This window comes from Mytilus trossulus, chromosome 2 (assembly GCF_036588685.1).
Source record: "Mytilus trossulus isolate FHL-02 chromosome 2, PNRI_Mtr1.1.1.hap1, whole genome shotgun sequence".
NCBI lineage: Eukaryota > Metazoa > Mollusca > Bivalvia > Mytilida > Mytilidae > Mytilus > Mytilus trossulus.
In genome coordinates this window covers 60,253,046-60,277,286 of record NC_086374.1, presented here as the reverse complement: position 1 = coordinate 60,277,286, position 24,241 = coordinate 60,253,046, and the positions used below count along the sequence as shown (strand labels likewise).

The 24,241-nt window shown below is 29.7% G+C and overlaps 1 protein-coding gene across 7 annotated transcripts in view; it reads right to left on the bottom strand.

Annotated features, from left to right (window-relative positions):
• Positions 1 to 409: 409 nt before the first annotated feature.
• LOC134707680 (uncharacterized) overlaps positions 410 to 24,241 on the bottom strand; it is a 65,682-nt gene continuing 41,850 nt past the window's right edge. The window contains exons 20-24 of one of the 7 annotated variants that reach the window (XM_063567667.1): positions 22,026 to 22,157; positions 16,087 to 16,313; positions 15,015 to 15,038; positions 4,892 to 5,018; positions 410 to 3,548 (exon numbers count right to left, since the gene is read on the bottom strand). In XM_063567667.1, the coding sequence (XP_063423737.1) occupies positions 3,413 to 3,548; positions 4,892 to 5,018; positions 15,015 to 15,038; positions 16,087 to 16,313; positions 22,026 to 22,157 (646 nt within the window). In that variant the 3' untranslated portion in view covers positions 410 to 3,412. Of the gene's footprint in view, positions 3,549 to 4,891; positions 5,019 to 15,014; positions 15,039 to 16,086; positions 16,314 to 19,078; positions 19,178 to 22,025; positions 22,158 to 24,241 lie in introns of all 7 variants that reach the window. The other 6 variants (XM_063567668.1, XM_063567671.1, XM_063567669.1 and 3 more) reach the window with 6 other exon arrangements.

Genomic DNA, 24,241 nt, shown 5'->3' with positions numbered 1-24,241 from the left:
GACATACATAAAAGGATCCTGATGATTAAGACAAGACAGACTGTCCCCATCCTCAGCAAAAACATAAGTTAAGGTAAATAATCTTTGAGTAAAAGACACAAAGCCATCATCCATGTAAGGATTATGAACATGGACCTACAACAGACGACATATTGTTAGACTTTTGGCTATTTTTATATAAAAATTATCATTTTTTTCAGAATAATTTGAACTTACAATACAGCAACTTGATAGTTCAATTTCAAGAGCTATTTTACCATTTGAATGGTATTGCACATGTGATATATTCAACTCGGTGACTTTAAACAAGGACTAATACTTGTACATGTATATTGGTCCAAACTACATCTACCTTTGTTCCAACTAATCTTTCTATATGATAAGATCTTTACGATAAACTTAAAAACCATTAACTGTTTAGATTGAATTTTATTTTTATTGTGCAGCTACAATCAGTGAGGTGTCTACAAAACATTTTATGTATACATCAGATTAAACAGAACCATGAACAAGAAGTAATGACTTTCTTTTTAACAATTTTCAAAAAATAGTTTGTAAAATTTTGTTAAAGGATGATTTGAACTTGACCATTTGGAATTTTTCATGCAAGAGTTCCTTGTAATGCTATCAAGAAACTCCTGAAAAGGAATACAACCAATTGAATACACAACAAACACAAACAGTCTAAAACACATGCTGTTGGTCTAGTCATGAGCCTAACACACACGCCCTTACTATTATACCTGTCATCAGCCTGTAACTATTGAGGGAGGGTAGGAGGGGTCCTGATCCCAAAATCACGAGCTTAAAAACATGAAATCCTGAAATCCTGGGCTTAAAAAATATGAAATCCAGAACTCCCAAAATTCGAAAAAAAAAATCCCGGATCCCGAAAGGGTCAATCCTAAAATCCAGGGCTTAAAAACACCCAATCCCGGAGTCCTGATTAAGGTCCTATTCCCCTCACTATTGCTTAAAGTCTTCTTATATTTTGCATTTCACTCAATTCTATTGACATAAATTATTCTTTTAGTGACAGATTTATTTATTTCACATTTTGAAATTTCATTGTTTGTTGTCATCTCTCATGAAGATGTTTATTTGCAGAAGTTTTACTCATAGGTTGATGGCTGTCTAATAGGCAATGCTCTTTCTTCTATCTACACACAAAAAGTTTCTTGTAAAGTTTTGGAAATATATTAGTATGCATTTCTTCCTCAAAGCTATTTAATCTGATGTATTTGTAAATATGTTTTTACATATAAAATAGCACAAATTTCTAAAAAAAATGAAACAACTATAAAATTGATGATAAAATATAATACAAATTTAAATACAATTATGAAAATAAAATGCACTATTCAAGTCAATAACAAAGAAATATACAAGATATAATTAATATTTAAGTAAAATGTTCCGTAAATGTATCATTATCATATCAACACTGAACAAAACATTTCATCACAAAATATGAAAAACACATGTGCACTAGTAATAACAATTAATAAAAAAACAACAATTCATAAATATTGCTAAATTTTTAAATTAGTCTATATTATGACAGTTGACAAAATACAGCTTTTAAGGAACTATTGGATAAAAGGTTTTTTTTAGAAGGAAAGAAATGTACATAGAATTTTCAATTGATCCATAATATGTATAAACAAGAATGTGTCCAAAGTACACGGATGCCCCACTCGCACTATCATTTTCCATGTTCAATGGACCGTGAAATTGGGTAAATAATTTAATTTGGCATTAAAATTAGAAAGATCATGTCATAAGCAACATGTGTACTAAGTTTCAAGTTCAAGACTTCAGCTTCATCAAAAACTACATTGACCAAATACTTTAACCTCAAGCGGGACAGACGGATGAACAAACAGACGGACGGACGAACAGACAGACGGACAAATGGACGCCCAGACCAGAAAACATAATGCCCCTCTATTATTGTAGGTGGGGCATAAAAACCTTGACTGCTTGAAGATCATGGACAATCAATGGCAGAATTAGCATTTAATTGAGATGTTAATATAGACCAGTAAAGATAACTTTCTCTTTATTCCTCCTAATCTTTGTAAAGTTAACTCATAGATACACTATGACAACATTGTAATTCCTTGATGATTATTCTCTTAAATGAATGCTTTGCAATGAGCACCATGAGGGATAGAAGAAGGAACACATAAAGGACAAGAATACAAGTAAATACCTTCAATCACTTTCAATAAATTCTATTTATTGCAGAAACATTTTTATGAATACTTTGAATTCATATCATGATAATAAGAGGATTTTTCACATTAATATTGCAAAACTTTTAACATACTTAAGTCAAACATACTCTCCATTTTCATTGCTATAATTGTTGAATTAGAAACCATTCAACTCCTTTTTATAAGACCTATACCTTTTTAAAAGGTAAGAATGTCAAATATCAACATTTATTTGTGTTTACACTCTTCATCAAATAAAGCTGTGTTTTTAATGTCAACAAATTAGGATTTTTTTTCAAATTAAAGTAAAGAATTGTTTTGTTTATTGCAAAAACATAGAAAAACATCATTATACAACTATAAATAGGATATTTGTCTGTAGAAAATCTAGAATCTTAACAAATAACTGCTATCATTTATTGTCGGACAGACTCATGAAATTTCTCTAATGAAAATATAAATGTGTACTGAAGTAAGACACTTGAATCAGTAAATTGTGCATCTTTGAATAAAACTTCATAATAATATCAATAAGTCAAAATTCCTAAATTGATTCAAGAATTTGTTAGAAATTAGTGTGCTCTTTACCGTAAAAAATAGTGGAATTGACCATTTTTTATTTTTCATTACTGCTTGTAGAAGTTCATAATCAGCAGCTCAGCCTGGCAATTGAATAATAAATTTAGTACAACAATTATTCATATGTAATGTCATATTTTCTATTTTTCCTGAATATCAATAATCTTGTAAAGGTTTTAAAGAATACTGAAGAAAAACGACAAAAGTGTGACTAAGGCACTAGAGTCCAGCACCATTTCTTCTGTATGTGCATAACTAACAATAATAGTTATTATATATATAAAAAATACTTTTTCAAAAGTAAAATTTCCCCTCTTTGTTAAAAAGCCACAAAAGAATACTATTTTTTTTAATTTTTATGTTTAAGTTTATCTGTTCAAACTTCTAAAATATTGATAAACTAGTTACCAAAAGTAGGAAAATATTGTTTAAGAAAAGAAAAATCAAATCCCTTATGACATAAAATATCTCCCTACAACATGTGACATTTATGCTGGTATAACAAAATTAAGACTTTTCCATGTAAAATTCTTAATTATCCAACCATTATTTTTCAAAATCCACAAAATTTGTCTCTTCATTTATTCAGGAATATTTCCTGGAATCTAGACTGGTCACCTTGCACTGGCAAGAGATGTATTAACTGCCCAAGATTGTTGTAACAGCAGTGAATCTGGTTCCCCACGCTGAACAGTAGAATTAACTAATTTGTTTTGAGTTCTTTTGGATTTATGTCCTGCCGCACTTCTGCTAAAAAAAAATATTAGAAGATTACAATTCAAATTTAATAGTATCTAATTCAGGTATATACCTTTTTCTCAACTTGTTGTTTACTTAAATGTAATAAGTGTTTTGAATGTCCTTTCCCTCCAACTTCTAAATATTGATTGTATTTTTCGGTATCTTCTATTACTTCTTTTTAAGTGAAATTACAAAACTTTAGTCAAGAACACATGTGGAACAGGATCTGCTTATTGTTCCAGAGCACCTGATTTCAGCCCCAGTTTTTCGTGTTGCTCAGTCTTTAGTCTTCTGTGTTGTGTTTTGTGTACTTATGTTTGCGTTTTAAGCCTCGGTCACACCTTAACGGATAGCTTGAACGGACGACTAACAGAAAACTTTTTTTCAATCTGTTCATGTCCGTCATAATAAAAAATACCAAACAACAAGAATGGCGAAATTCTGATATAAATAGCTCTAGACACCAAAGAGATTATTTTCACAGAATTGGTGATATATATAATTATAAAATTTGGCGAAATAAGGTTACATTTTTATTAGAACAGGCAAAGAAAAAATATTTCCAAAATTCTATTTCAAATTGTAAAGATAGTAAAACTATTTGGAAGTATGTCAAAAGTCTCAATCCTAAAAAATACATAATAATATCACGCATTTAGAATATAAAAAAAGTGTAATTCAAAATGATATAGCAAATACATTTAATATGCATTTCACAAATATTGCTGAAGGTATAATATGTAATAATGATGATGGTGCAAGTTTTGATGCACTCAATAAATTTGTAAAATCAAAGTTACAAAAATTCTTTATACCAGAAATGAGTATTTTAGATGTAAACATGCATTTAAAAAACTTGACAAGTCTAAAGCAACTGGTTTAGATGATGTCGGACCAAATATTTTGAGTATGGGCAGCGATGTCATTGCACCAGCCTTGACATATATTTTTAATCTAAGCATCAAAAGTGGTAAATTTCCAAGTATTTTTAAAACTGCTAGAGTTTGCCTAATTTTTAAAAGTGGCGATGCCTGTTATCCTGATAATTATAGACCAATAGTTTTGCCTTGCCTCCTAAAAATCATTCGTGCTATCCAGTAATATGTGTGACCAAGGCTTTAGTATTTTTCTTTTTTAACCATGGCATTGTCAGTTTGTTTTCATCTTCTGAGTTTTAATGTCCCCTTGGTATCTTTCAACTCTCTTTCTTTTTTTTTTTTGGGGGGGGGGGTAATTTTTATACTTGGGTTTCTGTCACCCTGATATTAACTGCATATCTACTTTTAATCATTTTATATTAATACAAAAACATTTAAGGATATTTGTTTGATTATTCAACTTCTGATTAATACCTTGTTTCTTTAGCTGATTTTATAGGAAATTGGTCCAATTGATCTGCCAAGGTAGGAGTACCTGGAGGTTTCATATCCAAAGTGGTATGACTTCTGGCCAAGGCTTCTACACGCTTGAACTGTACACCTAAAAAGAAAATATAAATAAATATATGAAAAATAACATTTCCACAAACTGCTGTTGAATAAATAAAATGAAGCACTTTTTTTCTGAATTTATTCTTTTAATTCTTACAAAGATAAACCATATTTGTTTCGGGTTTTGGTTAAAGTAACAACCAGTTGGGTTTCTCAGTTCCAGTTGTTTTAAATCTAGTCATGTAGGTGCCTTTCACAGCTTATAATACATTACAGGTTTTTCTCTATGTTAAAGGTTGTATCTAGACCTATATTTGCTTAAATTCATGTCCTTTGGTGGATAGTTAGTTCATTGGCAATATTACCACTTCTCCTTATTTCTAAATAAGACGTCCTGTCAAAAGATATTATTTTATTGATAGGACAGGCAATGACAAACAATAAGTGATGGCAACGACTCCCATGGCCCAGATAAGCAAAAAAATGTTAGTAGCAACAAAATCATACACGTGCTTGCCAATTTTCTTGAAAGTGTTTATATTACTTTTTTTTTAAATTTACAAACAGCTGTTGTTAAAAATTAAAAGGTGTTGAAACAAGCAAGTTATTTCCGTGATCGATACTGAAATAAAAAATCTGTCAAAATATTTGAAATGAAGCTCATTTGAACTGACTTGGTGCTAGAAAATTGGCTAACATGTTTAAGGTTTTGGATGTAATTAATATGTATCGACAAGCAAAACAAACTCACTGCAAATATCAAAAATAAATGATAATTAAGGCAAACAAATATTATGGAAATCGCCAAACATATTCAATGTTAAACCTTTAGCAATACACCTTATTGCTTATCCCTGCTGACCCGGCCGCTCGAACTTTTGACGTCAACAACAATCACTTTTCCATTGTGGTGTCAGATATTTTGTTTTATGATGTCAACATTTTACAGGAACTGGTGTGATATCCAGTTATGGCAGACAAATAGCTATAAGGTGTCTACAGTCACAGCCATCATTGATGAGTGACACCAGCTTTTATCAAGATCCACAAGATGTTTATTTTAAATGGTAAAGTTGTTTTTATGACAATAACTCCTATAAGAAGTAAATTGTCAATTTCCATCATTTGATTTTCCCGTAAATCTTGTCTTGTTGATAATTTTTGCTTTTTGAAGGTGCTTTCTAGCTGTTATAGTTTTAAATATAAAACAAAATCTGGCCAATTAAGCAAAAAATGATTATCACCAATTGGTGACAGTTATTTCTACATCTTCTCCAAAAGCAAGAACAACATTTTTTTTTTACTTGTGTAGCAAAGGGATAGGGTATGAAAGAGACTCAATTTTAAAGCTTAATACTTTAAGCATGATTTTGGCGTAGTTTCGTCTAGAATGACTTGGTGGTTTTAGTTTTCAAAAAAATAAAATAATTACTGATTGTGATTCAAAGGATAACAATAGCTTACATGAGCCTACAGTTCAAAGTGAGCTAACAAAGCATAACATTAATCTCCTTTTCAGCAACAAAATGTGTGTGTGTGGTGGCTGCTTTGATGTTTGTTCTGATTTCATTTGTTTTCACAAAGACATTAAATTTCATTGGAGAACAGAAAATTATATTTAAAATCATCTGGAGATCTTTTATTCTATAAAAGTGGAAGAATATTGATGACCTAAAAAAAGTAAATGTTAATGTACATTTAATTTACGATTTGAAATTATTGCTGTCTTAAGTTGAGAACTTTTTGTGTATGAAAAAAACCCACCACTGACTTCAATTCTCAGACAATAAAAACAGCATGCTAAAAGTAGAAATTTGCATTATGTTGTTGCCCTTGTTTTAACCTTTGAAAGCTTGACTGTAACACTATATTTTTTATTACTAGTAAATTTATTTTTCATCTTGTTAGTTGATATGTGAAATATAATCATGCATTAACAATATCAAGTTTTAAACATAACTATCAAAAGGTTAGCAATACCATAAAAATACGTTCTGATGTGAAGTTCACACGAAACTATCAGTAATAAGAAAAAGGTAGCAAGTTCACACAAACTGTCAGTAATTAAAAAAGGTAGCAAGTTGAAGCCGTGAATGATATTATAAACAGAATCATATAATCAAAAATAAGTAAGTCAAAGTTCTAAAACAAAGGAGTTACTTGAATACTTGCAGTCATTAAACTTTTGAGAATGACTGTTATACTCAGACTCGTATATCAACAAATTAAAAAACTGGATTTAATGTTTTAATAAACAGCTGCGCCATGAGCGCATGATACGCCTGACGTCTTATGTGGAAGTTGTATGCAATAATCATAAATAGTTTCTGAGAAAGTTTTAAGCAATAACCATATATAGTTTTTGAGACAAGGCGGGAAACCCTCCACCCTGGTTTTTTTTACAAAAAAATAAATATCACTAAATAAAATTTTGAATCAAAACCAAAAAGTATACAGATCTTTAGATTAATATAACAAAGAAGTGTGTAAAGTTTTAAGCAATAATCATAAATAGTTTTTGAGATACAGTGCAACATTTTAAAAAAAACCTCCCCTGTTTAACAAAATACTCAATAACTCAAAAATAAAATTTTGAATCATCACCAAAAAAAATACAGATCTTTAGATCAATATAACAAAGAAGTGTGTAAAGTTTTTAGCAATAATCATAAATTGTTATAGAGATACTGCACAACATGTAAAAAAAACCTCCCCTTTTTTTACAAAATACTCAATCAATCAAAAATGAAATTTTGAATCATCATCAAAAAGTATACAGATCTTAAGATTAATATAACAAAGACATGTGTAAAGTTTTTAGCAATAATCATAAATCGATTTTGAGATATGGCGCGACATGTAAAAAAAACAACCTTCCCCTTTTTTTACAAAATACTCAATAACTCAAAAATGAAATTTTGAATCATCACCAAAAAGTATACAGATATTAAGATTAATTTAACTAAGAAGTGTTTAAAGTTTAAGCCATAATCAAGAATCGTTTTTGAGATACAGTGCGACATGTGAAAAAAAACACCCCCCTGTTCTAGTTACAAAGTGTCGTAAATCAAAAAGTTTAAATCTAATTTTCACCAAAATGTATACAGATCATTTGACCATCATAAGAAACAACTATGTTAAGTTTCATGAAATTTGGAGAAGTCGTTCTCAAGTTACGGTGCGACATGTTTACACTGGACAGACAGACGGACGGAACGACGGACGGACGGACAGACATGTGTATACCATAATACGTCCCGTCAAAATTTTGACGGGCGTATAAAAACAAGTTATAATGTATCCTACTAACAAAAAAGTCTTTAATATCACAGGCTTAAGGGAAAAACTGAATTTAAGATTTGCATCCTTCTTCAACCCACTTATGAAGTAAAATCTCCTTTTAAGCCAAATACATCAGCATCAATTTTTATGGCAAGTTGAAGAAGTTCCTATAAATCAAACTAAAAAAGCTTAACAATTGTTGATGCAGTTGTCGTCGTCACCAGTTTACTGAAGCTGGAAAGCAACTTTCAGTCTTGCTTTCTGCGACTTTTAACATTTGAAAATTCATTGATACATCTCACATCAGATCAAAAGTCTCTGCTATTTTCTTATGAAAAATATGAATAACTAGCCCAAAATCTAATTAATGAAAAAGAAAGGAATAGACATTGCCCATATGAATACACTCCTTAATACGCTTTTAGCTTACTTTTAATACAAGCAAAATGAAATGAGATAAAAATAAAAACAATGACAGATTGTTACGGTCATAATAATTAATTCTTTCCTTTAATTTTCTTCTATTTTGGTATAGAAACGAGTGTGGGCTGTGAAATAAACATTTGGCTTTCTAAAGACTATGAGTCTGTCATCGAATGTCTGATATACAAAAAACAGATGCGTAAATGATTAATGAAGAAAAATCTTAGAATATCTTATCATGTCTTAATTCAAAGAATTAATAAATAAACAAGAATGTGTCCATAGTTCTCAGATGCAAAACTAGAAAAGTACAAAACATCTATAAAATAGAAACCATAAATTCTACTAATTACGCTCCTCGGCTCTTCGAGGATGTAACTTTAGCATTCATTTCCCGATGTGCAACGAGGCATCTCATTTAAAAGAGGTCAAAATCCTTGACCTATGGGTATGACGTAGCTATACCTAGCTATAAATACTGCGGCTATTACCTGTGCCAATCATATTATTTTTCGAGCAGCGAGGTGTCTAACTCGTTATAATCTGTGATGACGTCCAGAATTTTAAGATTTTTTAAAACTGAGAACGATGTTCCAGTATAAAATGTTTTATAAACATTAATTATCTTGAGAACTTATTATCCAAGTTCGTTAAATACAACGTATTTTATCGTTGTTTTATTTTCTAAACCTTGTTCTAAAAATACACGTGTACTGTGATGTGTAACACACAGGTGCTTATCACGTAATCAATGGTGGACCGAACGTTTTCACTCTTTAATAATTAATATCGTAGTTATTTTTAACACGAATGAATCTCTATACAGAAGTATATGAGTAGAATATCTTTCTTGTTTTTCAAGGTAAGTTCAAAATGTACCGAGGTGTACTCGTATATTCTTGCTTTAATGTACCCACGTAGTGACGTACAATTTATAGAAAATATAGCAAATATATTTGAGATTTATTATCACAAAATGTTGTGATTAAAATACATTTCTTATTCCAATATAAGAAACTGTAATGTAGTGCATTGGAATATGCTAGACTACGTGTCGATATGAAACACCTGTATGTGTGTTACTATAAATAGACAAAAGTTAGTGATTATACGGAGGGCATTATGTGCCACTTCCAATCTAAGGTATCTGAAAACCTTTGCTAAAATATGTTATATCAAATAACGTTCAAATTTTTAAAAGCTTATTTGTCTAAAGCAATTAATGAGCCTAGAGACTTTTATAAGTCCTTGGTGTGTCATAAATGTGACAACAGTTCAGAATGAACTTACAATATTGTTTTAACTACCATATTGAGTAGCAAGTGGTATATCATGGCAAACAAGACCAGAAAGGTCGAAGGTGGAACATCTATGCATTTAATGAATAGTTCATTGTAGAGCATTTAACATGCCACTAACAAACAATTGATTAGGTAGAAACATACTGTAGAAAATAATAGTAAAACAATTATTATTGTTTGAAAAATTTGCAACAATGCATTTTTAAAATATGCAAACTTTTGTTGCATAATTCTGTACATGAAGTTAATCTCATGTCTTTACTATGATTTAAGATTTATATCTTTATCTTGGCAAAAAATAAAGCAGAGGATTATTGCCAATTGTTAACTTAAGCTTTTTGCTTTTGAAAAAGAATTAGTACAATATGATAATAATGTTGTAAATTGTGAGAAGTGTAATGCCAACATATCAAAACATACTAGTTGATATCAAATAGTAAAAAAGAAAGATCATAGGATCTTCTGAAATAATTATATGATTGACCTGCATTGGTCAGATGTAAATTCCTTTTCTCAAGGATAATTTTTTATGATGTTGACATAACATGCATTATAGTGTTACCGACCAGTGATGGTCGTTAAAAACTTCCATATATATATATATGCAGTGTGGAAGGAAATAAAAATAATTTCCATTGGATGGTTTTATCAGTGCCTTGAAATTCATCAAAGGTAGATTTCAGATTATGAATAAAATTGTTTGACACTTGTAAAATGATACGTTCATGTACATTTATTACCATATTATATAAAATATAATAAGAGTTTTTCAGTCTTATATCTTGGCATTGTTATAACATTAATTATGAAATAACAACCAAAGCCTTGGAATAGGTAAACAGTAGCTCTTTTCTGAAGAAAAAGCTCAAAGTTATTGTTCCCATTAATAAGAACACAATTGTAGATCTTGATCTTGCTGTCTACAAGGTACCAGTAATAGTAAACAACTTTTTACTGTAAAATATAGTTTGAGAATATATACAGAATATGTATATTTTTAATATACAAAGCCATTAAGGCTTCAAAATAAGCTCTTTGTGAGATAATAATACTGTGTTACAGTTGAAATATTTACAGAAATAATATTATGTGATTGATACAACTATACTAATTATTTAGACTCTGCCAAGAAAGGATTATTTCCAAAAAGTCGCTATTTTGACTTGCAGAAAGTAGTGTATAAAGGTGCTTTTTTGACAAGACAAATTGTGCTTTACAATCTAAGTAATGATACTAGATATGATAAACTTTAATATATTTATTAAATTGCTCTTGGTAGCAGCAATGAATGTTACAGAACTATACAAAACAAGAAGATTTTTCTCTCAACATGAAAATTTTGGTTTGATGTTGGACATGAAACATCTGACATTTTTTCCTTTTTATAAAGGAATACTATAATGTACATTGGATGTGCATCACTAATCTTTAAGTGACTATTAAAGTGTTGCCTTGTTATAGGCTATAGTCATATCTCTGTAAACATTTGTATATAATGTTAAGGGGACTAATCTCCTACAAATTTTTCGTGTCAGATAGCATATACTGAAGAAAGTAGTATTGCATGAATTTATGTAGAATTTATAAAGTTTCTATAATGATAATCAAATGATTATATTGCATCTATGCATCTGTATTATTGAAATCCATGATGGTAATTAAAAACACAAAAAGAAAATGGTGCTCTTTCTAGACTCCATGAGCTTGAGATAGAATTGCTATATTGATGCTTTTGTATCATCAGTTTATAAGAATTGACATAGTCATACTATGATATATGTATATTATATATCATTTATATCTTTTTATGCTCCATCGAGAAATGAAACTTTGAAAAGTCTCCTATCATTTTTTGTCTATAAAGCATTAGAATTTGCAAAGCAAATTGCAAACTTATATTTTGTACATGTACACTGGAATTTCTTTTCAGTTCAATTAGGATTTACTTTTCTTAAATATATGTAGTTATATTGCTTTAAATATAACATAGCCATATATAATATCAGATGTATATATATAGAAAAATAGTTCATGTAAGATGTATCATAAGCATATTGTACAAAAGAGCAGTTCAAGACTTGATTGATATAGGTTATTATATACAGTAATAGTTATATTCCTTCAATATCTAACATGTGTATGGATATCAGGATGGGTGAAGGTCATTTTCAAATGTTACAGTTTACAATGAAGTATAAACTTTGTAACCCTTCTCCAGTTCTTTTCAAGATAATTATCAGATTATCAGATGAGTGTTCACAGAACAGTATTACTGTTAGGATTTTTAAAACACGCTGGATCAGGTTTTAATTCTGGATATATTGATCTATATTAATTCTTATAACATAAGATATTAAATAGCTACACTGTGTTTTGTATAATTTGTTTATACTTAATGAAATATCATAACGATGATACTTTTGAGATGAAGTTTACTTTAGAATGGCACATTAGATGCAGTAGGTATATGTAGACCTAGTCTGTATGATGTGTTGGATTTTATAAGATTCAATTTATTATCAATACTGTTTGATATATATATATATATATATATAATTCATATACTACATATACCCATCATGCCCATTGTCATAAACTAACATGGAATGTAAATTTACTGAACCAGATATCTAATACTATATTGTAGTTGGTATATTCCAGATAAAAATGAATAAGATGAAATTTGTAAATATAGTCACTTCATTAAGTGTCCTGAATAAGAACTACAGTAGGGGCTGTTCATCTTTGACATCTACATGTAGTTTTAAATAAGTCAACCTTTACTTAACAGGTGACATTTGTGTGACAGTAATCACCTATGTATGACTTTTTAATATGACTCAGAGAGGAGTTTTTGATTGCTACGTTATGTTAAAGTTATGAATATTAATTCTATTTGAAGCTTTCGTTGCGTACTTGAGCTTTTGAATCAATTTTTCTGTTCTTACAATATTAAAGACAGACTGAATGCAAATGTCATGCAAATAGATAATACTTGTAGAACTTGCAGTGACGGTTTTTAGCTTGTAAATGTACTAGATATTTTACCATGGATTGATATTAGATATATCATGTATACATAACATTGAAATCTTCAGAAGGCTAATGAAAATCTGAATATATGGCTGTGTTTACATTGTTATTTAAACTACTGTCTCCTGAATTTGTTTTCAAATTCTTGTTTTTTCATACACATCTGAACTACAGAGAGTGTCATGTTAGAAGAGTACAAAAAAGAAGGGCTACAGGATTAAACACTTTCAAATATTAAATACAAGTGTGGCTGAATAATATGTCAGTAGATATTTAGATATACAATTAATGGTTTGTAAGCAAGTATCAGGCAAATGGTATTTTGAAAATTCTAAACTTGATATATAGATATAGGAAGATGTGGTATGAGTGTTATATATGCTCTTTATATAGTTAAAAGAATTTCTCTTGAATGTAAAGAATACGTTATTATTCTTGAAAATAGTAAAATTCAGACTACAAAATCTATTGATATTTTGATATATATTTATTTTCAAAATTACTTTAAATGTTTTTGAAACTATTTATTTTTTTTATACCTGTACTAACAATATTAGTACTTTACCTTCATATTTATATGATATTTATTATTAATTCAGAAAGATTAGTTAGATTGACTACTATCTTAGTCTCCAGTATATTCTGGACTGAATCAGCAAATTATGATTTGCTCTCTGTTAGTTGTTCAGGGTACTACTTGTTTGTGCCAACACTTTGAATATGCTAAAGTTACATCCTCGAAGAGCCGAGGAGCGTAATTAGTAGAATGGACTCTCATCCAAGTATAACTTGGAATATGAAGGATGAGAGTCATTCTAGTAATGGAGCCTGAGGCTCAAGAGGATGTAACAATTTACCCACCCAGTTTGGAGGGTACTGTTTGCCCATCCCAATTGTTTTGGTTGCACAAACAAACTTTGAATCATGATTGGCACAGGTAATAGCCGCAGTATTTATAGCTAGGTATAGCTACGTCATACCCATAGGTCAAGGATTTTGACCTCTTTTAAATGAGATGCCTCGTTGCACATCGGGAAATGAATGCTAAAGTTACATCCTCTTGAGCCTCAGGCTCCATTACTAGAATGACTCTCATCCTTCATATTCCAAGTTATACTTGGATGAGAGTCCATTATATACTAACATGCACAGTTGTATTTTTTGTATGTTTTCGTTTACTAGCAATGTACAAGAAAAAAACTTTTTTCTTTTATAAATCAAACTGGTGCTAGGTGCAGTCTTTAATCTTGTAGTCAGACGTGAGCATTTGTTCTTTGTTGAAAGCCTCATCATAATTTTGAGATGAAGAATAGAATAAAAAAACTGTTTGCTTTTGGTTTGGTCAAGTGTGTGTTAATTTGAGTACTTTTTTTTTTATAATCCCTTCTTTCCAATAGTCCATTTGCCAATTACCGATTTGATTCTGTAATTCCACACTTTTTAAACAAATTACTTCCCTTTGTCAATTGTAGACTCGTTCCATACCGGAAAAAATGGCTATTAAGCTAAACAATTTAATGTAATTAAAAGATTTGAAAAACTTAAAGGTTACTCACATTAGGCACAGGTAAATTTGCTCTTTCCCCTAGCTCTCCATTGTCAATAAAAAATTATGTCCCTTAAAACATAAGGGAAACAACACAAAAAGGGATCTCTAATTACAGGGTCAATTACAGGAATTGGCCTATAGACTATTAGATGGGAGACGGTCAACTTTTTTGCCACCTGTATTAGCTGTATAAGTTCAAGTTCTGGATAGTATAGATTTCTAATTATAAACCTGGTGGGAAAAATGGACACTCAACCATGCCTCATGCAATTAAAAAGATGCTATGAAAAATTACAAGTAAATAAGCAAGCAAAACTGCAGCAGTCGATATATAGTCAAGTAGAAATAAGATTTGTGTGACCAAAATGCATCCATTTTTAAATACCATAAAAAAATGGGGTTAAGGCTGTGTTGAAGATATATATCAAGCAATGGATGGACTGGGTAATATACTCACGATTCTTCTGGTCAATTGGGTATCCTGAATTTCATTTCAAGTTGAGTAAATTTATAACTGGTTCATTAAATTGGATTTAAACTGTGTCTTTATTTTTGCATTCGATTTAGCATTAAATTTTTAACCAAACACAAACATGGGTATGGGACTGCATGCTCAAGTTAGAAACTCAATAATTTTAACTTGTATGTGGTAAAAAGCAGCCACTCGGAACAAAAATTTGTGAATATCAAATCTGGCAAAAATGACACACTAAAAATTTACAGTAAAATGCACATAAACATATAATAGTGGTATCAATGAATCTTTGTTTGTCACAAATAGATTGTGAAGTTATTACTGTTGTTGTCTATTATAGGGTGCTAAATGTTGATATTACACTTTATGTAAGTAACAGTCTTCACGACGAGTGGCAGCCCTGGCAGCCCAGGCTGGTAAAATTGCTCTCGGGCCTGTAAAAATCAGACCTACAGGCCAACAGAATCTAACTAAAAATTTTCAAAAATTGAGCTGCGGGCCTGTAGATTTGGCAGTTCAGCGTGAAGACTGAAGTAAGATGTACAATATTAGCATTATTGAGATTTGGCAATTATTTTCTGTGCAGATAATTGAGGTGTTGACTTTTATTTAATGACCTTCCTTCTTTTCCATTTCAAACTTATAAAAAGCTAAAATAAATACTTTCTAAAGGGAAACTTTGCTGTGTTCAAATTACAAATTCACAAAGTTGTCAGATTTCTGAAAGACTTGTATAGAACAGGATTTAAACATGTCTGCAAGATGATAACTCTAATGATACAGATCAGTTGGAAGTTTGGCTTTACATTGGTCATATCTACTGTAGATTAATTTATTTTGGTGGGTATCAATTTTCATGGATTAAAAAACTTCCATTTTCATGGATATTTGATTTTAATGGTTTTGCTAATAACTGCGTTAAAACCCTAATGAAAATTTGTAATTGGTTAAATATTTGAGGTGGTGGTTCACCTGTATGCACCAAACCCACAAAAATTGATATCCAACAAATGATAATGACTCATCAGTAATAACACATGAAACAGTAGACTACCTCCTCTATGATCAGCTATTATCGTATTCATCCTCTGTAACTGGTTCATTCCGAGGTTTGCTGGTTGAGTTCGTAACTGCATTGGTATGAATTTACTGTTCCATTCAGCCTGTGGGGTCTTGTTATCTGGTAGGTCTAAACCAAAGGTAGCATTCGGTACTAATGGAATGGAGGAACTAGTTGTACTCTTTGATCCTAACCTTTCCATGGATTTCTTATTAAGAGGTCTGGAAAGATGAAAAACAGAGTGATATAACATCTCATTAAAAAACAAACAAAATTACTGGTAGTCATTTTATGTATACAATACACTGTGTTGTTTTATTTGATTTTATATTGCTCTTGGGTTACTATTTCTACTTTTTCATTGAGATATACTGAGCCTCTTCTATTTATGTGGATATAATTACTTTTATTCTTTTTAGAGTAGGATCTGCATTGCCAGATATCAATAAATCAAAATATCATATCTAAGCGTCTTGGATTTGACTTGAATATGATAAAAGGTGATTCGTCTAATATATAAGCATTGAAACAGAAGATAAACACACTAGGAACTGATAAAAAATTTTTATGTTAAAACAGAAAATTTGAGGTCAGCATGTTAAATAAAAGGAAATAGGACTATAATAAAATTCATAAAATGGACATTTAATGTTACATTTGAATGAAATGATGCTGACGATATGTATATGAATATAGTATAAGTATAAAAATACAAACAAGTCCAGTTGACTCAATGTTAAATTGTTAGTGGAAAAAAGCAAATCTAACCAATCATTACTATTATATGTAAAATCTAAGTACATAAAACCATTATTATATTGTCCATAGATTTATGTTTCATATGATTTTATGAATATCAAATAACAAATAACATATATCCGTTTCAAGAGAATCATTCCTGAAACAAAAATTGGCCTTAGATTCACTATTTGAACAGGTTTGCTGAAATGGAAGAGCATTGTGATTTGTAGCTATTCCTCATTATTTTTTATGCCTTGTAAAATTTGGCTTAAATCAAATTGTTTTTTACTTAAGGTCTTTTTACTTCCTTTAATCTTGATTATGAAACTAAAAATGTTTGTATAACATATAGATATTATTGATTTACAACAGCTTCTTGCCATTGATGCTAGAAGTAATTGTAATGCTGACAAATTTCTTATTAATGATTATGAATTAAAGAGTCAAATTCAAGCTTTTTTTCAAATATAGGTATAGGTTGATCATTGTAGGCCTTTGGCTGTTTACAAACATCTTGCCCTTCAAAATAGGAAAGAAAGAGGTTTGTATAGGTGGGTGCTTGACTTAATGCATGGGACACTGATTCAAGTTATCTTTGAATAGAACTAATATTGACTGTTACTTCTAATAATGTATGGGCACATGTACCAAAATTTAAGAGAAGGTAAAATATAATGAAAGAGGAACATTTCTGGCACTTCTGGAATTTTCTTTGCAAAGGAGTAAATTCGGTAAGGGTCATATTTGGCCCCAATTATAAAGTTCATTGCTACTAGATAAAAAATGTTTTAAGATGACCTAAATACACGTGAGAAAGTTTTATTGAACAATTTCTGTAATATGTTCTATTTTTAGCCATGGCGGCCATGTTTTTTGAAGAAACAGAAAATAAAACACACACTTTATTCTAGATACCCTAAGGATCATTCAGCTTAAGTTTTGTTGGAATTGGTTCAGTAGTTTTAGAGGAGATGTTTGAAATAGTTTACACCAGACGGACGACGATGATGGACACCAAGTGATATGGCTAAAGCTGACAGTTCCTTTGGAATGATGAGCTTAAAATAAAACAAAGGTAGTCTTAAATTATATATCTTGCAAATAACATGAAAAATTCAAGGGACATAATCCTCTCAATAATAATGACTTGTAATATCTAAGTCTCATTTGTTAAATAAATACATTGTTATTTTTTATGCCAAATTACATATAGTTATAAATGAAGTCAGTTTATAAATTTTAACATGCAATTAGGTAAAGACTAAAAAAACTCACCAAATTTAAAGTTTAAAAAAATCAAATCTCCACACTAAACAAAACAGAAAGGAATCAATGTTAATATTGTCAGAAAGTGCTAAATTCCAACAACACTGTGTCAAAGTCAAATTAAATGTCTTTAGTTTCTCCCTGGAACAGTGCCTTGCAGTGTTCTACTTTTTTTATTTTTTATTTCCAGAACAAAGTTAGAATTCCAAAAAAAAAAAAAAAGAATGAAAAATGTATTCTTGTTCCAATTTTGTTTTTAAGTTCACATTTTTTTCCAATAAATTGTTGAGTTTTCTTAGCTTTTAGATAAAGCTTTTATTATCATGATTATCAAAAAACAAAGTTGTTGAAAAATTATAAATTCAATACTAAATTATTGATTCATGATTATCAAAACCAACAAAGTTTCTAAATGAGTTTGTTTTTTGCCAAACCTATGCATTATTTTGGTAGTACATATGTACAGTTAAACTGATGTGAGAATAATCTGAAAATAAGTTTAAATTGGCTTTAGGTTCATTTTTTTTCAAAATCATACAATAATTTTTTTCAAAATCATACAATAAATAAAGAAAATTTGGATAATTAGTTTCAAAAGTTCCGCATTTTTTATATAAATCATAACTTGTTTTAATGGGTGTGTCAGAATAATTGAACACCAAGGTTACCAAATATGATTGTTATCTAATATGTCCTGATCTTAAGTTTTAAGATTGTATTTAACTCATTCAAAATTAAATAAGATTTGAAGATAATTGTAAAAAAATCATTATTCATGTATTTATATATAATTATTCTAAAGACTTTGTTTTCCTTGTTAGCATTAGAAGGAAAAACAAACAACATATGAAGTATATTCATTTAAGACTCTTAGACATTCAAAATTACATTGAATTCTATATTTCATGAAAATTTAGATAACAAATCCAGAGAGAAACTAAAGACTTCTAACTGGCCTTTTCAAATTGTAAAATTAAACCTCTTATTTCTCTGGGTTATGCTTGGCAGTCGTGTAACTGAGGATTCTCGAGAGCTTCTGTCATAGTCACTAGACTTATTGGATTTGGCTGGGCTTACTCTGTATATATGGATAAAAATTAAATTAATGACACATGTACTCAAACCCATTTTTCCTGTATATTTCTGTGTATATATGGAAGAGTCAAATCTATGATTTGTCTCAAATTTGTGTCCTTACCTCAGACCTGTGTCCATTGTCATCACGACACTAAAATAAACGGCCCTTAATTACTTGTTGATTCAAATCCTTGTCTAACATAGATTTTTAGTAATTTTATGTGACTTGAGGCACATATACAATGCAGTGGGGTGAAAATGCTCAACCCTATACTAATCTGGGATTGTTGTGAAAAAAAGAAAACCCTTCAATAAAATGTTAAAATAATTGACAGTGAGGCTCCTTTATACATAGTTTGACACACATTTTAAAATTCATATTTTTTATCTTTCAGTTAGCTGCAAGCATGGTAAGTAGGAATTTTTTAATATTTTTAAATCAAATGTTATATAAAAATAATTCTTTTTTTCATGACTTATCTAAAACAGATTTATTGTCTCTTTGACACATTCCCTATTTCCAATCTCCATTTTATTACTTATTCTACTGTTTATCCGGTGTAAAATGACTAATCATATCTGTTTACAAGGAATAAAAACTTGCATTATGTCTCATATTTGAAGAATCGTGATCTGAAATTGTATCCTGTCTGCTTCGAAATAGTAAGATGGTTTAATTAATATCAATCATTGATTTAGTGTGGAATTATCAGATATTCATTATAAAAAATCTTTATTAGAAATTATTCAATTTTAGTGAACAGAACATGTTCTTATATGATATAGTTGAGGTGACTTCCATTTCAAATGACATCTAGTAGACATAAGAGTGCACACACTATCAAAAGTCTCGCCTTAGCTTTATATACCTATCATGTTCAAATTTAGGTTGAAAGTCTATAATATGGAAGTTTTACTTTGTATTTTTGATAGAAGAAACCAATCTTTAGTTTTCTTATAAATCAAATTGAAATGTTTTACATATCATTTGGGGCCTTTTATTATTGACTTTGCAGCATGGGTTTTACTACAACTTCATGGTGTTAAACTTTAATATTTCAGATTATTTTATATCAGGTTATTTTAGCTCTATAGTCTCTATAGTTAAAGAAGATATAGTAATGCAGTTAACATTTCCCTTATATGCAATAAAACTAGTATTGCAGATGTAATAAATTAATTGATATGAAATAAATACAACATAACACACATTGTGTCATTATTTTGTATTGGTAAAATTGTTATTGGAACTAAAAATCCACATGTGTATCCTTAAATTGTTTATTTCACAGCTTCAACTTTTAAATGAATCAATGAATGATTGTTTTTTCAAGGAGAAATTTAAATTTCCCATTGAGAGCAATATCTATTAGGATAATACAATTTGCAAAACTAAGTAACTTCAACTAATTCTAAAGAAAAGTTTAATGTCCTTAATCTGAATGACATATTGGAACATAAAACAGCAACTGAATAAATGCTATTGAATCAGGGTATTTGCCAATGCAAAATCTGTGTAAAAATTGCAGATTTCATTGGAAATATACCAACAATTACCCCACTTCACAGTGAATCTTGTGGCACCATTGCTGAATCACTTTGTGCAAGCTACATTGAATATATTGTTAAAAAAATTCATATATTTAATCACTACACAAAATGTCATATTTCTAACCACTATATTAACACTAGTCAGTGCACGGTATGGACATCAATTCTATATCACAAAATAGAAGAGTATATATTGACTGAGATAAATATTAAAGAGATGTTATACAGCAGGAAAAGTACACCCAACAGCTTACACACCTACCAAGCTATCTATAAAGTGCTACCATATTTTCAAAAAACTGGAGACATAAAAAACTTAAGAGTTATTTGTGATGTAATTCCTAAACTGAAAATTAATTAGGGTCACAACTATTTATTGTTGATTTCTAAAAGATACACAGATTTTTTTTTGTATACATTCTCACAATTTTAAGTTTGTTCAATCATTAAAATACATCATCCTGAATATGCATGAAATATTTGCAATTTGACTTTAAGCAACCCATCAATCAATTATTTAAATATATCACCGATCATTATCATTGCCATTGGTATTTAAAACCAATCTATGGTGATCTTTAGTCATTTACATCCTTGCTCTATGGTATTAATGAATAGTATTTGTCCATTAGCAATCATACTATTTCTAATTTTTAGAAAGCACTTAAAAAATCTGATCTGTGATATTTGATACATTACTGGTAACATGCAGGCCTTTTAGGAACTTGCTAAGTTTGCTATTGACCTTAAAGGAGCTTTGTACTTTTTAGTACCTTTGTTATATTTACATATATTTTTGAGCATTTTTGATTTGAAATTTATGTCGACTATTGTAAAAAGTGCTACATCTATTTTTTTAATACTAGGAAGGTGGATTTGATGGGTAAAAAACCAAAAGTACTGGTAAGGTATCAAAACCTACGATCAAAATGAAGTTGCTCAAAGAAATTACAAAATTAGAAAAAAAAACAAATTGGCTTAAAATCTTCAGGAAATTCCCTGATGATTAAGAATTTGTATGTACACTGTATAACTGTCTGTAATCTATTAAAAAAAATCAATAGCTAAAATGTCGGCTTCTACGATTATTTTCCTAATTAATATGAATATTCTGTTCATGGGATTAAAAAAGAATTAAAAGTTAAAACTGATTAAAAATTTAAGCATAATGTTTTGTTAATAAAAATTAAAAAAAATTATCTACACTATAAGAGTCCTATGTCTCCAATATATATATTTAAGTATGATATATATGCTATTCTACTGAAGCTAGCAAAAAACGTGTTGCCCTTTTTTACCTGTGGGAATTTACATAAGTATTTTGCCGCTGGATAAATGCTTCCTGCATATCCAGGAAGTAAGAACTGTCACTAGCGTGTCCCGATGGGGACAAAAAATTCTTTGGGATCCGAGTAGGAATATCTAAGAAGCTGAAAACCCAAAAGTAATAAAATAATACACAAACAAACCACATACATAAATTAGCTCTTGGTTAAATGCTAATGAAAGCAAATTGGCAGACTATAATTTCCAAATATATAAATAATTAAAAAGGGTTAACAGAAAGTGTATTATTGCATTTAATGATGTTAATTGATAATTTTACAACCAAAACCATTCAAGTGTAATCAAATTTTCTTTCCAGAAATGCAGTCATATTTTTTACTTTATTTACAGATAATTTTTTAAATTATCATATGTTGAATAAACAAAAGGCTCTCAAGAGCCTAAATCGCTCACCTTGATTTTTTTTACATTTGTCTTTTGTTTTTAAAAGAGTTTAAGTGTTCAATTTCATATTAGTTTGTTTTTTAAACAAATTGTGTAAAATTGTCCTTTAAAGGGCAATAACTCTTTAAGGGGTCAATCAACAATCTTGATCATAGGAACCTATTTGTAGATCTTACTTTACTGAACATATTTGCTGTTTACAGCTTATCTTTATCATTAAAACTATTCAAGATAATAACCAAACTCTGCAAAATTTCCTTAATATAACCAATTTTGTGGCAGTAACCCAACAATGGGTTATTAGATTCATCTGAAAATTTCAGGGCTGATAGAACTTTACCTTATGAACACTTAAACCCATGTCAGATTTGCTCTAACAGCTTTGGTTTTTGAAATATAAGCCAAAAACTGCATTTTACCCTTATGTTCTATTTTTAGCCATGGTGGGCATGTTTTAGACAAAACAAAAAATAAAACATAATTATATTCAAGACACCCTAAAGATCATTCAGCCCAAGTTTATTTGGAATTGGTTCAGTGGTTTCAGAAAAGAAGTTGGAAAACATAATAAACAAATTGTGTAAAATTGTCCTTAAAGAGCAATAACTCTTTAAGGGATCAATTGACAATTTTGGTCATATAAACTGATTTGTAGATCTTTAATACTTTGTTGAACATATTTGCTGTTTACAGTTTATCTTTATCATTAATACTATTCAAGATAATAACCAAAAACTGCAAAATTTCCTTAAAATTACCAATTTAGTGGCAGTAACCCAACAATGGGTTATTAGATTCATCTAAAAATTTCAGGGCTGATAGAACTTTCTTATGAACACTTTGATCCTGTCAGATTTGCTCTAACTGCTTTGGTTTTTGAAATATAAGCCAAAAACTGCATTTTCCCCCTATGTTCTATTTTTAGCCATGGCAGCCATGTTTTTTGACGAAACAGAAAATACAAACTTTATTTTAGATACTCTAAAGATCATTCAGTTTAAGTTTGGTTGAAATTGGTTCAGTAGTTTCAGAGGAGAAGATGTTTTGAAATAGTTAACACCAGACGGACAAAGACGACGACCAATAATGACGGACACCAAGTGATAGCTAAAAGGGAACTCATGAATTCTAAGGTTGCTTCATTATCTATAAAAAAATTCAAATAGGTCTTCTAGAAAAAAAAATTGTAAGGGTTCCGCGGAACCCAGTGTCTCGCCTACTTTTGCTGTAAATCGCAGGCTCAACAAAACTGAGGAAAAAAGTCAATAAAAATATTCCTCTTGATACTATCTTATGATTGTGAGAAGCTAATCTGTCCAATTTTGGTAAAAATCTATGATAGTTTAATGAATATAATAAATGTTTTGAAAACTTTAACTGCAGACTGTATGTAAGGTAAACTGGAAGAAAATTAAAGTCCATTTAAAAGAAAAATACAGAAAAAATGGAGTTCTGTTTTTACAAAATTTACTTCTGGATACTATCTAATGATCATAAATAAGCTTCTGTCAAAGATTGGTACAAACCCAGGATAGTTTAAGAAAGTTATTAAAATTCTAAAAACTTTAACCACAGAGTGAATGTAATGTTACCCAGCAGAAAAACTAAGTCCATTTATAAGTAAAATACGGAAAAATGAATTCATTTTTTTACAAAATTTACTTCTGGATACTATCTTATGATCATAAACAAGCTTCTGTCAAAGTTTGATACAAACCCAGGATAGTTTAAGGAAGTTATTAAAATTCTAAAAACTTTAACTATTAAAATTCTAAAAACTTTA